Source organism: Bidens hawaiensis, unplaced genomic scaffold (genome assembly GCF_021521415.1).
Source record: "Bidens hawaiensis isolate Kalapana, Puna unplaced genomic scaffold, B.hawaiensis_p1.1 tig00002343_1, whole genome shotgun sequence".
Taxonomy (NCBI): domain Eukaryota; kingdom Viridiplantae; phylum Streptophyta; class Magnoliopsida; order Asterales; family Asteraceae; genus Bidens; species Bidens hawaiensis.
Window position 1 is genome coordinate 3,269,199 of NW_027491127.1, and position 15,473 is coordinate 3,284,671.

The 15,473-nt window shown below is 35.0% G+C and overlaps 1 protein-coding gene, 1 non-coding gene and 1 pseudogene across 3 annotated transcripts; 1 reads left to right on the forward strand and 2 right to left on the reverse strand.

Moving 5' to 3' along the window:
• The first annotated feature begins 816 nt into the window (after positions 1-816).
• Positions 817-7,176, forward strand: LOC143618908 (putative DNA helicase MCM8; annotated as a pseudogene). Its single transcript, XR_013151106.1, has 16 exons — positions 817-1,023; positions 2,654-2,794; positions 2,872-2,986; positions 3,092-3,314; positions 4,072-4,235; positions 4,310-4,573; positions 4,698-4,793; positions 5,023-5,175; positions 5,258-5,328; positions 5,407-5,525; positions 5,596-5,725; positions 5,818-6,098; positions 6,325-6,499; positions 6,603-6,773; positions 6,844-6,957; positions 7,031-7,176. The product of XR_013151106.1 is annotated as a putative DNA helicase MCM8 (transcript).
• Positions 7,177-9,645: 2,469 nt separating this feature from the next.
• Positions 9,646-9,718, reverse strand: TRNAK-UUU (transfer RNA lysine (anticodon UUU)). The gene has a single exon. It is a non-coding gene; the product is annotated as a tRNA-Lys (tRNA).
• A 550-nt stretch (positions 9,719-10,268) lies between these two features.
• LOC143618909 (glutathione S-transferase L3-like) lies at positions 10,269-14,905 on the reverse strand. Its single transcript, XM_077090960.1, has 9 exons — positions 14,881-14,905; positions 14,700-14,768; positions 13,733-13,793; positions 12,229-12,315; positions 11,511-11,609; positions 11,329-11,431; positions 11,161-11,234; positions 10,464-10,571; positions 10,269-10,406 (listed from the first exon to the last, which is right to left on the reverse strand). The coding sequence occupies exons 1-9, from the start codon at positions 14,886-14,888 to the stop codon at positions 10,284-10,286; spliced, it is 732 nt and encodes a 243-aa protein (XP_076947075.1). The 5' UTR covers positions 14,889-14,905; the 3' UTR covers positions 10,269-10,283.
• Positions 14,906-15,473: the final 568 nt, after the last annotated feature.

Here is a 15,473-nt window from a genome sequence, read left to right on the forward strand (position 1 = left end):
GGAGTGCTACTTGGCAAACTATTAGGTCTACTAAGAGGTTTGTGATCCAACCAACATTTTTGTTTATTATAATAGTAGATTTTGTTTTATTTGTAGAAGATATATGAAACCATTAAGCATCTTTTCAGTGAAACATTTTTCACCTACGTAACATTAACATGATTTTTCACCTTGCGTTAAACTAGTTATATCATGTCTTTAGAAGACAACTAAGTAAATTTCTAGTTGAAAGTACATTCATCCAATAGGTATAACACCGACGTATCTTGCGGAAACATACACATACATAAAACCTTTGTATAAAAAGTCGCTTTACATTTCAAAACATTGTTTGGAACTTGTAAGAATTGATGTAATTTTGCTTTATAACTTTTAATAAATTCGTTAGTCTATAGCATCTTGCTAGTTGTTTGATTGAAATTTATCGTTCCAAAATAAATAAAAAAATAGAAACCACCATTCGACTACTAAGTTGCAGAGGTGCACAAACCGGTTTGGTTTGGCCAAGAAAAGTAAAAATCAGTATAATCAGTTTAGGTTAAAATCAGTTTTTGAATAGGTTACATTGGTTTCGGTTCGGGCATTGACCGGGTTTTGCCAGGTTTCAGTTCAAATGTATCCGGCTTTTGCCCGGTTTCAGTTTAGTTAACCGATTTTGATGGAGAAAATTACAAACCGATACGGTTTTAATCGGTTACAAACCGGATTCAACGTAATCAGTTTTAAACCTTTTTTTTTTTCGTTTTATTTGCCCCATCTCTGCTCAGTTATTCCCGCCAAAATCAAAAGCAAACCCTCGCGACGAACACGAAGACGATGATGAGCAGCGGTAAGCACAACTCATCGGACACGAGAGGGCAAGTGACACAGATATTAGCCAAATACTTGCCTCAAATCGACTACACTCACGCTGACGGCAAGAAGAACCTGCAACTCACTTGCAGACTCATTGACCACTTCTTCGATAATAATAATAATAATAATAATAATAATAATCCTCACGGTTCACAATTCATCTCTCAGGTATCCATCCGTTCTCTTATTATCGCTTACGTATGCAATTGAATCTATCGTCAATCTATTTCAATGTGAAACGCTGTCGTATTGATATTGGATATTGAGAGGAGTGATTGTTTAATATAAAATTTCTTATCACTTACACATTCAATTTAATGTAAAACGCTGTCGTATTTGACTTTAGTTATTTTCGAATTCATTAGGTATGATATTAATTATTTGTTTAATTTCATGATGAATTCAGCCGTGTTAAACCGCAATTGAGCATAAAATGAAAGTTCTAGGGTTTGTTACCAGTGCTCTGCTGGAAGTTAACGGATACTCGAGATCAGCTCGCTAAAAAGTTTGAAACGAGCTGAGCCGAGCCTCAAATAAAGCTCGTTTAGTTGTTGAGCATTAATGAGCCTAGTGTATTTTTAAGTTTTTAACTCTTTTGGACTTCTATGTGTTGATTTTATGCTGCATAATTGAGCTCGAACTGAGCTTTGGCTCGTTTAAGTTTAAGGTACTGCACGAAAGCTCGAGCTGAGATTAGGCTCTTTAAGAGTAGCTTTCGAATTCGTTTATTGAAATAGAGAGGAGTGTGCTTGTTCAATCTACAATTGATGTGTTTTTTTTGTTTTCGTTAGATATTAATTAGTTTCATGATAATGTAAGTAGCTTTTGTTTATTAAAGAGTAGTGTTAAAATGCAAACGGATATGGAATAGGAAATTTCTAGAGATTGTTATAGTTAAAGGTTGTATGTAAAGAGTGCTATGATGGAAATTAGGGTAAAAATGATAAGAGCTGAGCTGTTCGCGAGCTACTCGAGATTGGATTGGTGGAAAGCTTGAAATGAGCTGAGCCTTATCGAGCTTGAGCTGATAAAGCTCGAGCTTTGTAAGGGAAGCTTGTTTAGGCATGTCGAGCTTTAATGAGCCTAGTGTAGTTTTAAGTTTTAACTCTTTTGGACTTCTATGTATTGATTTTATACTGCACAACTGAGCTTGAGCCGAGCTTTGGCTTGTTTAAGGTACCCACAAGAGCTCGAGCTGAGATTAGGCTTGTTAAGGTTTTCATTAAATATATGAAAATAATTAAAAATATATGTAAATTAATTAGTAAATAATAAACGAGCAGAGCTTTGGCTTGTTTAAGGTTTTGCACACGAGCTCAAGCCGAGCTTAGGCTCGTTTGAGGTTTTTATCAGATATATAAGTTAAGTAGTAAATAATAAACGAGCCGAGCTCGAGCATTCGTAAGTCAAAAATGAGTCAAGCTCGAGCATTCGTAAGTCAAAATGAGTCGAGCTCAAGCATTCGTAAGTCAAAATGAGCTGAGCTCGGGCTCAGCTTGGCTTGTATACACCTCTACTTGCTTTTGGCATAGTGGGCCCTTGGTGGGGGGCTCGCACGACGGGCTATTTGCTTAGTAGGTACAGCGCGCCCAATGGCATAACCATTAAGTGCTGAAATTGCTATTAGGAAAATGACATGGAAGCTCACACAGTGTGTTGAGAAACAACAAATTATTGGAAAACTCACACCATGAGTTGACATTGCATAAGTTTCTAAGTGAATATATTCTCAACTGAACATAATACTCTCTTATTTATAACATTTCTTGCTATATTATATATAATAACATACAAATAGGTAAAGAGAGAAGACATATTGTTCATTTTGCCACTTGATTTCCAACATTTTCGGAAAGTATGCATGATATCAGAATTTTATGAAGCCTTAGAAAGCAAACCAAAAGAAGCTCTTTTTTGCATGAGTGCTGCAGTACACAAGGTAAAATAGCAGTTGTTTGCTTACTGTATATTTATGTCATTTAATGCAAGTTTAAACTTATGTTATTTTTAAGTTAGGTTCTCTACGACTCATATGTTGAAGAATGGGATGACAGTGCAAAGGTCAACATCCGCTTGCACAACCACCCTGAATCAATGATTGCTTTGAAGAATCTGAAGGCAGCTTACATTGGTATGTTTTATTCTTCATTTGTTTTAACGGTTAATAGTTAATTCCACTACGAATTGAATTTATGTTATGCATATTATAGTAAAACTTACCATAACAAAATTGCAGAAAGACTTGTTTCTGTGCGTGGAACTGTGGTAAAAGTTAGCACTGTCAAGCCTTTAGTGGTACAAATGAGTTTTGCATGTGCTAAATGTGGGACTACTTTCGCACGTGACTTCCCTGATGGGAAATTTTCACCTCCTTCCGTTTGTGTAATACATGGTTGCAAAAGCAGAAGTTTTAATCCAATCAGATCGAGTGATAGACAAATAGACTTCCAGAAAATAAGGTACGGGTTTCAAAACATAACTTCATATGGTTTCTATTGTTATGTGATCCATAGTTATCAAATGCGATAAGCGCTCAAAAGCGTTGAGGCTGGGACTAGCGCTCAGGCGATAAGCGCAAAAAAAGCGCACATTAAAAAAACAAATTTTTTAAACTAAAATAGAACATCTTAATAAGAAAACATACATTCATTCTTGAAATAGTTCATAGAACAACCAAACACCAAAATCCAAAACATGAAATACCAAGTACATCTTAATAATTAAAAAAAAACCTAATCATTAATACATCTATCATAATATCCAGTAATTCAACAACTCTATAAGCATTCATTTTAACTGCCAAGAACAACAATTTGATCCATCCACAATTGAAGCATTACCACATCTATCATAATATCCAGATTTCCAAAAATTAAAAACTAAAACCTAATCACGAATTTTGAATATTGTAATCATTTTGTAAGAAGTCAAATGACATTTAAATGATATTTAATACACATGGGCAGGTTGGAACAAATTATGGTACTTTAATAGTGGAGTTTTAGACTTTTAGGTACTCCTAGAGAATATGAACAAGTTGTTTAATTGATATTTAATATGCATGGGAAGGTTGGGAACATTTAATGGGCGCTTTAAATATCTGAGGCATGCAACTCGCAATTAATGCGCCTGGCGCTTTAAATGCGCTTAAGCTCAAAAAGCGCTCGATTTTAACAACTATGATGTGACCCTGTAACTATATGTTAACTTTTCTAGAATTCAAGAGTTGTTGAAATCTGAACATCACGAAGAAGGCCGAGTTCCAAGAACTTTGGAATGTGAATTGATTGAAGATCTTGTAGATCTTTGTATCCCTGGAGATGTTGTGACTGTTACTGGTATAATAAGGGTGATTAATACTTATATGGATATAGCTGGAGGTAATTATTATTTTTATTTTATTTATTTTGATACTTAAAGTTTAGTTTTCTTATTAATTCATGTTATGAGTTAGGAAAATCAAAGGGCAAGAATCAAGGATTATATTACTTGTATTTAGAAGGGATTTCAGTTAAAAACTCCAAATCACAATCTGAGACTGAGAATTTGCAAGACACAGAAAATGCGAATAAAGCTACAGACTTGCTGGATTTATATTCTTTCAGTCAAAGGGATTTAGAGTTCATTTGTAAATTTACTTTAGAGTATGGTTCAGATGTATTTCGTCAAATACTGCAGTCAATTTGTCCGTCCATTTATGGGCATGAACTTGTTAAAGGTGCTTAAAATGTAGTTCCAATATTCAATATTTTACCTTGCTTTGTTATTGTTGGTGATTTAATTATGCAAAGTTTGTTATAGAGGGTTCATGTGACATTAAGTAATATTCGCACCTTGAACAGCTGGAATCACATTGGCACTGTTTGGAGGTGTAAGGAAGCATTCAATGGATCAGAATAAGGTTCCTGTTAGAGGAGACATTCATGTGATAATTGTCGGTACGAGGTTTTCTGATTTCTCTTAACGAGTCTGTTAATCAATGTTTTATAGGCATTTAATGTTGTATTTGTGTATAAGCTGCAATTTGGTAATGTTCTTTCTAGTTTTTTTTTTCATGTGTTTGCTAGTCAAAGTTTTACATGCATATAGTGCGAGATTTGTGTAAAATCTATGATTTAATGTACTACACTAACTCATTAATCCCAATTCCCATGTGTACCATATTAGGTGATCCTGGACTAGGAAAAAGTCAACTTCTGCAAGCAGCAGCTTCTGTCTCACCACGAGGTATATATGTTTGTGGGAATGCCACGACAAATGCTGGCCTCACTGTTGCAGTGGTCAGAGATTCAATGACCGGTGACTATGCTTTCGAGGCAGGTAAGTTTGTGAAAACACCCAAACTGACCCGCTTTGACCCTTACTTAAAATTGATAATTTGAGGTATCATGTTTTTCAACAGGTGCTATGGTACTAGCAGATAGAGGGTTGTGCTGTATTGATGAGTTTGATAAAATGTCTGCAGAACATCAGGTTAATTTTATTAATCAATGGCAAATTTATATTTATAAAAAGGAAGTATATTTATTTTATATGTTATTATCACCACAGTCTTTACTGGAAGCTATGGAGCAACAATGTGTCTCGGTTGCCAAAGCAGGACTGGTAGCAAGTTTATCAGCTCAAACTACTGTTTTAGCAGCTGCGAATCCTGTTGGTGGCCATTACAAGTACTCATCAATATTATTATTTTAATTCATAATTAATCACTTTTATCTTAATTGCTTATTTTTGTTACAGCCGGGCAAAAACTGTGAACGAGAATTTGAAAATCAATGCACCTTTGTTATCACGATTCGATTTGGTTTTCATTTTGCTTGACAAGCCTGATGAGAAACTTGATAAACAACTTTCTGAACACATTATGTCGGTAAGTCATCTGGGACCTCTGTTTTAACTTTTGATGCAACACAAAAGTCAACAGAATCAAGGTGTAACATATATTATTTTTTTTATATGCAGCTTCATGGTGGCAGTGGTGATATTTCACAAACTGTGAAAAAACTTACAGGTGCGTTTTTTTTTTGTAAATCCTTTTACCCTCGGGTATTTCACTCTAAAAAGTGATCAGTTTAAAATGATGCAGCATTTGAAAGTGTTAGCAGCACAGTCCCGAATACGCAGAGTAATTCATTAGTCTCGAGGTTAAGACTTGATCCAAGAAAGGACAGTGATTTCGTTCCTTTGCCAGCCCCACTTCTCCGTAAATATATCGCTTATGCAAGAACTTATGTCTTTCCAAGGTACTCATGATGGGCGGGTCAGAATGGGTGACGGGTCGACCCACTTAACACTTTTTATGAATGTGTTAATTATGATACGGATGCAATATTATTACAAAACTAATAGTGTACATCTTTGGCTAAAACTATGTAGGAGTTTGTTTGCGTTAAAAAGAATTTGTGCACGTTTAACTTTCAACCCGTTTCGAAACGATATAACTCGTTTTGACATGATTTATAATGTTAGGATGTCAAAAGAAGCGGCTAAAATCCTGCAAGATTTCTACTTAAAACTTAGAGACAGAAACACGTCTGCTGATGGCACACCAGTTACCGCAAGGCAATTAGAAAGTCTAGTAAGATTAGCACAAGCGCGTGCCAGGGTCGATTTGAGAGAAGAAATAACTGTTAATGATGCTAAGGTAAGTTCATCTCTTTATAGTAATTGGAATTCCATATATTATGGCAGTAATGAGATGCGTACTTATAACGTTGACTTTTTGGGTCAAACTGTATGTTTCGTAGGATGTAGTTGAAATAATGAAAGAATCGTTGTATGACAAGTACGTTGACGAGCACGGAGTTGTGGATTTTGGTCGGAGCGGTGGGATGAGTCATCAAAAAGAAGCCAAGCGGTTTCTAAGTGCACTCAACAAGAAATCAGAGATTGAACAGAAAGACTGTTTTTCTATATCGGTAACAGTTTGTTATAAAAACTATTGTTTATTATAACGTAGAAATGACTTTTTATTACTTTTATTATCAGGAAATATTCAGTTTGGCTGATAGGATTGGGTTAAGAGTCCCGGACGTTGACTCATTTGTCGAGAATTTAAACAATGTTGGCTATCTACTTAAAAAGGGACCAAAAACATATCAGGTCAAATTTGGATTATTAAATATTAAAATTTAAAAACAATTCTCTCATCCAAACTTTTATTTCTTTCTTCCAGGTGCTATCTTCATCTTATTCATCTTTAAGGTCAACACGCTAATTCAGGTCAGCGGAACTTAATTTTCATGGTTAAGTAAAACAACATTGTAAAGTTTGTAAATTTTAACTGTCACGTATCTGAACGCTAATTACTGCAAGATTACATGGTCCAACATAAATGATTAAACAATTAAAATAAGATTATAATGCTACTCTGAGCTGTGCATTGGGACCATCAAATGTTGAGCCTGCTTCTGTCAAATTACATCAAACAGCTCAAATTAGCTTCCTATGTTAACTTAACAACACAGAAAATCGTCGTTTTATTTGTTCTATTTTAAGGAAATGCAAATACTTCTGCATAGATGTAACTAAATGGTTCTAAAAAGAATGTGTCCCTATATACACACACACACACACATAGGGTAAGGTTATTGTTAAAAACAATAGTTTTGTGAGAAGAATAAGAATAAATCTAGGCCCTTAGATCTAGGATCTAGTGGTTGAAATTGGTAGTTTCTAAAAACCATATAGTTTTCTATTTACATAGTATATTGTCCTCTTTAGGTGTTGTGGTTTATTTTAAAACCTTCTTACACTTCTCACAAAACAATTTGTTTTTATTTGAACCCTTTTCTACGTATATATATATATATATATATATATATACATGGGTATGATTTTAACAAGCCCATGAGCGAGCCCACTAGTTGGTTTTTGAGCGAGCCACTGACTGTTTATCTCTTTATATTTCTTGAGGAATGCCTTAAGGGGGTGTTTGGTACAGAGAATTGGGGGGTGAGAAATGGAAATGGAAACAATTCTCTTGTTTGTTTACGAAAGAAAGAGGTGAGAAATGGAAATAAACCATTTCCATTTCCCTGATTTCTTTTCTCTAAAAAAAGCGGAGAAATCATTTCTCTAGGGTTTCATTTCTCACTTCCATTCTCTTCCTTTTCACTTCTATCAGCTTCCTCCTTCAGAGCACCGCAACCCAAAACAAGGTATGGTTCAAATTTCCGATTAACAGATCCATAAGCATTCAATCTATATATATCAGCTTCCTTTTCACTTTATTATTATTAATCGTACCACATCCATAAGCATTCAATCTATATATATTTCACAATCGAAGAATAACCGATTAACAGATTAGCCTCAGCAATCTCATTAGGTTTAGTTTATGTATGCACTCGAGCTTCGTGTTTCTGTTAATTTGTGTATATTTGTGTGTATAAGTTTGTAATTGTGTGTATGAGCAGTTTGAAGGGATGTAATTTTCAACATAATTTTCAAAGCCTAATGTCGCCATTGTCCATAGCAGATCATCACTATTAATGATTTAATGGTTCTCATATGCTCCTTTTGACACTTATCAGTTGCCCTATAAACAACAATTTAAAACAAACCATACAATATTAATCATATCAAACATATGGTTTATTAATTTGAAAGACATACTGGCTGGTGACAAAGATGATGAACTCAGAAACACACTCTTGAACACTCTCTTTAGCACCCTTAGAAGTTTTCTCATTCGTCGGCATCAGGGGCGAAGGATAGTTGGGGCCAGGGGTGGCCCCGCCCCCCTCCGTTTTTTTACGCACTAGTGTAAATTTACTCGTTTTCGTTCGACATTTTTTATACGTAGTGTAAGCTTACCTGTATTCAACCGAAAATTTGATCTCGGCCCCCTCCGTTTATGGTTTTTTTAATGCGTATTTTCATCCTCCCCCCTCGACATCTTCATCCAAGCTTCGCCACTGGTCGGTATCCCCTTCCTCATGACCCGATCGATATTTGTGATTGGCAGAAGCCTGTCTTGAGTAAAACCTCCACTCTCATCCATTGAAACACCAAGTCCTAAAGTTCCAAAAAACACACACCAGGCTAGTGTACTAAAAAACATGATTCACTATGACATTAGTACATTTTTATTAGTTAAAAAATGTAAATTCTTATTTCATTTATAAAATGTAGAATTGATAGTACATTTTATCTACAATCAAAGGGGTGTGAATTCTGAATGGCTGATTATTTTGATGTACATTTCATTCGTATTACCGTATACCACGTTCATCTTTTGATCTACTTTATTTTGACTAAAAACATTAAATACTCATAGTCAAGAAATATAAAAGCCATCTATTTGATAGGAAACTCGATTATATCGTAACCTCTAGCGTAATAATCTTATGAAGCAAGAAGTTTTGTATTGTACAGATGTGAGCTATCAAAGGGGGTTGTAACCCAATGATACCAATTACCAAGGTGGAGCCTAATGATCAATGGAGTCTCAAGCGGTGAGGGTTCAAATCCCTTTTTAAGTAAAATGGTGTAAATTTAAAAGTAGGCTAGCGGTATGTGAGTTTGCCACTTTGCCGTTAAAAAGAACAAACAAAAGTAAGCTACTTTTTACTCTTTCGAAACTGTAGATTACATGAATTTTGTTCTTGTATTTATTAGATATACATATGTAAGAACTTATCAACTGATCCTATGAGATCTTATGCTCGAATAAGACATGTATGATTGCACCCATGTATCATGTATGTTATATACTGTTATGCATTATGTAACTGTTTAAGATCATCTTTTATTTCCACTAAATAAAAAACTAGAAAAAGAAAATATCGCCATCCGTGGGACTCGAACCCACGACCACGTGGTTAAAAGCCACGCGCTCTACCAACTGAGCTAGAACGGCTACTTGTTGTGTCACCTTAATAAATAAATTTGTAGCATTAAAAAAACACAATGTTTGTATATTCTACACAACACAAAGCAACATTCTTTAAATTTTGGTAGAAAAAACACATCGTATGATGCTATTTATTTATTATTACAAAATAAAAAAACTACAAACTTGGTAACTCACACAACCCTATAATACTAATAAATCTACACCTTTATGTCAACCACGAGACTTGAACCCTCACCTATCATTTCGACTATTTATTGTATTTAGGTGTTTTTCGCTATTGCAACAACTTTATTCTGCTTTTGATTGGTTTTATAACACATGTATTTCACAGAAATTAAGGAACACAACACCACACCACACACTATCTAGTCTACAATTATCCAAAACACAATTACCATAAGTCATAAGACCATATGTTTATCCATCTACACGAGAGCTAGTACATGTTGACACACAAACAACTTTATTCATATATTATTCTAATATCTTGGATCATGATTACAAGAGCTTCATCATCAACTTCACTTCACTGAGCCTGCAACAATGATATAGAATAATGCATCATGTATTATAAAGAGAAACTTTGTATGTGCCGCGGAAAGCTAGTTACCAGAAGACGTTTTTTGTACACCTGAATAACATAATCAGGATCGGCTTTTGTCACTTTATATGCATCTAATTTGTTCAGTTCCTGTTTACAAAAAAGTAAATAAATAATAATAATAATAATAATAATAATAACTGATACCTCTATCCATTTTGCTAAGTTTGGCCTGCCTGAAGTAATATCATATTTGAACCCCTCTTGTATAAATAACTGAAACCTTTCTACAAAAGGAATATAAACAAAGTCCACCTGCAATCCACAAGTTTGTAATGATCAACAGGGGTGCAAACGAGCCGAGCTGCTCGCGAGCTCCTCAAGATCAGCTTGCGAAAAAGCTCAACTGAGTCGAGCTTAAACGAGCCCGAGCCTAAAACTAAGCTAGTTTAATAAATGAGCCCGAGCCCAAGTTTCACTTATCAAGCTCGAGCTGGCTCGCAAGCCTAAACGAGCCTGTCAATAATATAATTTTTTATAAAATATAATATATTTATATATATTTAATAATTATTAATTAATCTATATAATATTATGAAAAATAACTAAATAATATACATTAGGTTATACATAAAATTACTATTGAAAAAAATATATATAAAAATAAATATAAACATATAAAAAGTATTTAAGAAATAGCTAACGAGCCAAGCCCGGGCCGAGCTTGAGTTCAAAAACTACTCACGAGTTGAGTAGTTAAACGAGCCAAGCTCGAGCATGAGCTCTTTGTAAGTTAAACGAGCCGAGCTTGAGCCTAGTCCAGTTCGGGCTTGGCTTGTTTGCACCCCTACATTTCAACCTGTTTTTTTAAGTGGCCAAAATCCAAAATAAACCGAATACTCACCAAACTGATATCTCCAAGGAAAAATGGACCTTCATACTTCTGAAGAGCTGATTCCAAGTAATCAAAAGCAACACCTGATAAAATTTCAAAACATCATATTATAGATTTATAATTAAGCATTGATCAACAAAAAGATCGCGATTTTCCTAAGGTTTAATTGAGTCATACCGCCTTCTTTCACAACATCTCCTTTAAATGCAGAAGTCACGGTTTTACTAAACGTGTCGGTGTATTTAAACAACTCCTCAGCAAACTCTTTTTTGGCAGGGTCCTAATCAATAACATGTTAGTTGTTAAAATTCCGAAAGAGGGTAAAAATGGAAATAGGATAGATGTTAGTTAAATCTTACATCCGGTAATAATGCAGGCCCTTCAAAGTTACTATCCAAATATTTCACCAAATCCAAACTCTCTATAATGATTTTGTTGTCGTGTTCAAGAGCCGGCACCTTAGAAAACATATAATATCATTAACAAAATATTATACCTAATATTTTTCATTAAATACCACATTGAAACATAATAGCAACAATATATTTATACATATACATACTTACTAGGGGTGGCAAATGCATATAATGGGTCAGAATGGGTCAAACCAAAAAAAGAATTTGATTGAAATGGGTTGGCATTTCTCGAGTTTTTTTAATGGAACGAGAAAAACGGAGGAAACTTTTTAGTACTTTTACCTTTTTAGTTTTTGATTAATATCGAGTTATGATTTGTTATTTATTTATTTTTGAATTTTCTAATGAGGGTTTTTGAAATGGGTTGAGATTTCAGAAACCCCTCATTAAAAAATTCAAAAAAAAAGATAATTTAAAATTTCTAACTCGAAATATAAATAAAAAACTTAAAAAGTAAAAATACTAAAAAGTTTCCTCCATTTTTCTCGTTCTATAAAAAAAACTCGAGAAATGTCAACCCGTTTTGGCCCGTTTTATTCATTTTCTATTTTTAGTTTGACCAATTCTGACTCATTATATACATTTTAATACAACCCATTCAACCCAATGGGTCACAATTGCCAATTTGCCACCCCTATTACATACATATTAGAAGTGTTACCTTATTTAGTGGGTTAATTTTCTCCTTGTACCATGCGGGTCTATTACCGAGGTCTATTCCAACAAGCTTGATCTTGTCTTGTAAGCCCTACATAACAAGATCTAGATAGTTAAAAATGAAATATCAATATCACAATATGACCGAAATTTTGTTTCTTAAAGTTACTTGTGACTATGTTTAATAGGTACACATGTTTATTATGTAGTTCTTGCAGTTCTGTACTTAAATTTGGTTTTGCATTAAACGGCCTTATATTTATAGCATATAATCAACACCTGTCGTCTTCAAGAAGATTAAAAGGGTTATTAAAATAAAATGGCCTATAAACTTTATAGTGTGATGTAGATATCAATCAATCAATCAATCATACCCAGTAAAATCCCACCGACAGCAGAGCTATAGGTAGGGTATGGGGAGGGTGGGATGTAGGCACACCGTACCTCTATCCAAAGGAATAAAGAGGTGGCTTCCAGAGAGACCCTCGGCTCTAAGAACATGTGTATGAAGCAAAAAAAGGAAATCAAAGTTTAACAGTTATATAAAAAACTACTACTAATTATAATAATATTAATAAAAAGGTCACAGTTTAACCGCAATATAAAAGCTAATAATAATAATAATAAAATATGTAAGGGAAATACCATTATGGTATGTGACCTAAATAAGTTAAGTCTAAGCCTTAAGGTATTCAATTCTCTCTAAAAATCCTTAACTTTAATTCTACTTCTCCACGAATTCCTATCCTCAACCATGTCCTCGGAGAGGTTTAGGTCTATCAAATCATGCCTAATCCTCTCATCCCAAGTCAATTTCGGTCGTCCTCTACCCCTCCTCCCCTCTATAGTAATGTTTTCTACGGATCTAACAGGATTCGTCGTCTGTCTTCTCTTTACATGTCCAAACCATCTCAATCTCCACTCTCTTATCTTGTCTGCTATGTTCGCCACCCCTAATCTCTCGCGAAGCACAACGTTTCTTATTCTGTCTAGCCTTGTGTGCCCACACATCCAACGTAGCATTCTCATTTCTGCTACCTCCATCTTCCGCACTTGTGCCTTCTTGATGGCCCAACAATCTGTTCCATATAGCATTGCAGGTCTAACTGCCACCCTATAGAATTTTCCCTTCAGATTAGTCGGGAAACTCTTGTCGCATAATATACCTGTGGCTGCTTTCCATCTACACCATCCTACCTGAACTCGGTGGGTCACATCACTGTCTAATTCCCCATCGCTCTGTACAAATGATCCTAAATACTTGAACTTCGTTACCTGCGGGACCACCTGCCCTTCAATTGTGATGTGTGCGTCTTCACTGTCGTTTATCTCACCAAAAATAATATAGATGCAGCCTGTGAACACATGTCAGCTTAGACCGACCCATGTAAATCCTCGTGCTCTTGTTTTTCTACCGTTTGTGTGTTTTTCCTAAAATCATGACTAAACCGTAATCGATTTCATTAATGTTAAAAATTTATAAATCGTAGACATGGATGGCAATTCACCTTATAATTCCTGGTGATCCAAACGCGCTGTGCAAAGGGGCATTGGTAGTTGGTATACAACCTTCAGTTAAAACAAAAGTAAACCAAATTTCAGAATTCAGTTATCATGATCGCAAATCGCATCACATTAAACAAAAATAAAGCTCAATCAAACTGATCGATCCGGTTACAATGCGTAACGCGGAAAACCAGAATTCAAGAAAACCATTTTTTAAACCAACCCGTATAAATAACCCTTGTTTTAACCTGAAACCCAACCAGAACCAAAACAACCCTTTTTCAAATCGGCCCGTTCTGGCTCGACCTCATTCTAACCCAAAATCCCTCTAACCCGACCCCTTTCAACCAGAACCCGTCCCGTCACAAACCAAAATGACCCTTTTATAAATCAACCCATGTACTTTTTTTTAAAAAAATCATATTTTAAACTAACACGTTTTGACCCGAAACCCGATCCCGTTCTAACCCGAAACCAATTCCGACTCCTTTCCACCGTTTCCGTCGGGACCAAACCAAGGAGAACATGTGGGGGTCGGGATGTGCAATATATTTAGTTATATATATTTTTTAAAAACCGTTAATTATATTAAAAATAAAAAATAAATAAAATTCACGTTATCACTCCACATAAACATAAAAAATAATAAATAAAAAGATTTCTTCACTGAAACTAAAACAAAACATGGTAAAAAAAAGTATGTTAAAACATGTAATTTAATAAAATACGAAAGTCAAGTGACTTAATTGAAACATTTTTTAAGTGTAAGTGAGTTTATTGGAGAACTTTTAAAACTTAAAAAAAAAAAAAAATTTCTAATCCAACCCGTTTTAACCCGAAACTCGTTATGACCCAACCCCTTTGGACCCACCATGAACCAAAATAACCCTTTTTTGAATTAACCGGTTCCAACCCAAACCCGTTTTGACCCGAACACATCCGACCCGACCCGTTTGGCAATCATCCTACCTAGTGGTTCCATCAAAAAGAGGAGGTGGTGAAGTTGAATCCAATTGTGGTGGAAGAGCCTCTACACTACTGCACAATCATATATGTATATACATGTATCAAAATCAATATTAATTCAAATTCACATATAAATAAATAAAAAATCATATTGAAATTTAATCAATCACAATTAAGTTCTTACGGAGCCATTATGAGGTGGTTGATGAGATGATGAGCGTAGGACACGTATTAGTGGAGATGAGAGGTTGTATATATATAGAGGGAGTATTGTGTTTAGTTGTAAGTTTACGAGGGACCGAAAATGTAATATTGGGAAAGTGTTTTTGTGTGCTTACATCACCACTTACGATTCTGTGAACCAAGACAAGATCATTTGGACACGAATGCCGTCCGGATACATTTGTTTGTTCACTCATTTGGGGTTGGTTGTGAAAAATAAAACTAAAACTAAAACTAAAACTTAAAAGAAAAATATTTCTAAAACGTCTTATTAACTGGGAGTGATTTTATTTTTTCTCTCCATAAACAAAAGCTGCCAGAAATGTCTCATATAAACGTTTTTATGACATGTTTAGTTTCAACGCGTCTTCACGACATGTTTGGTCTCAACGCGTCTTTCACGATCTGTTGGCCACAGCAAGTTTTTTTAGCCCTAAAATTACCTGAGAGTTGAGGCAAAATAAGAAAGCAGTGACGACAGAGGAGTGCCGAGAGGGTGGCTGGAGGCGGAAAAGCGCGGCAGGGGTGGGCCGGTGGAGGCTTGAGCAGTGTTGA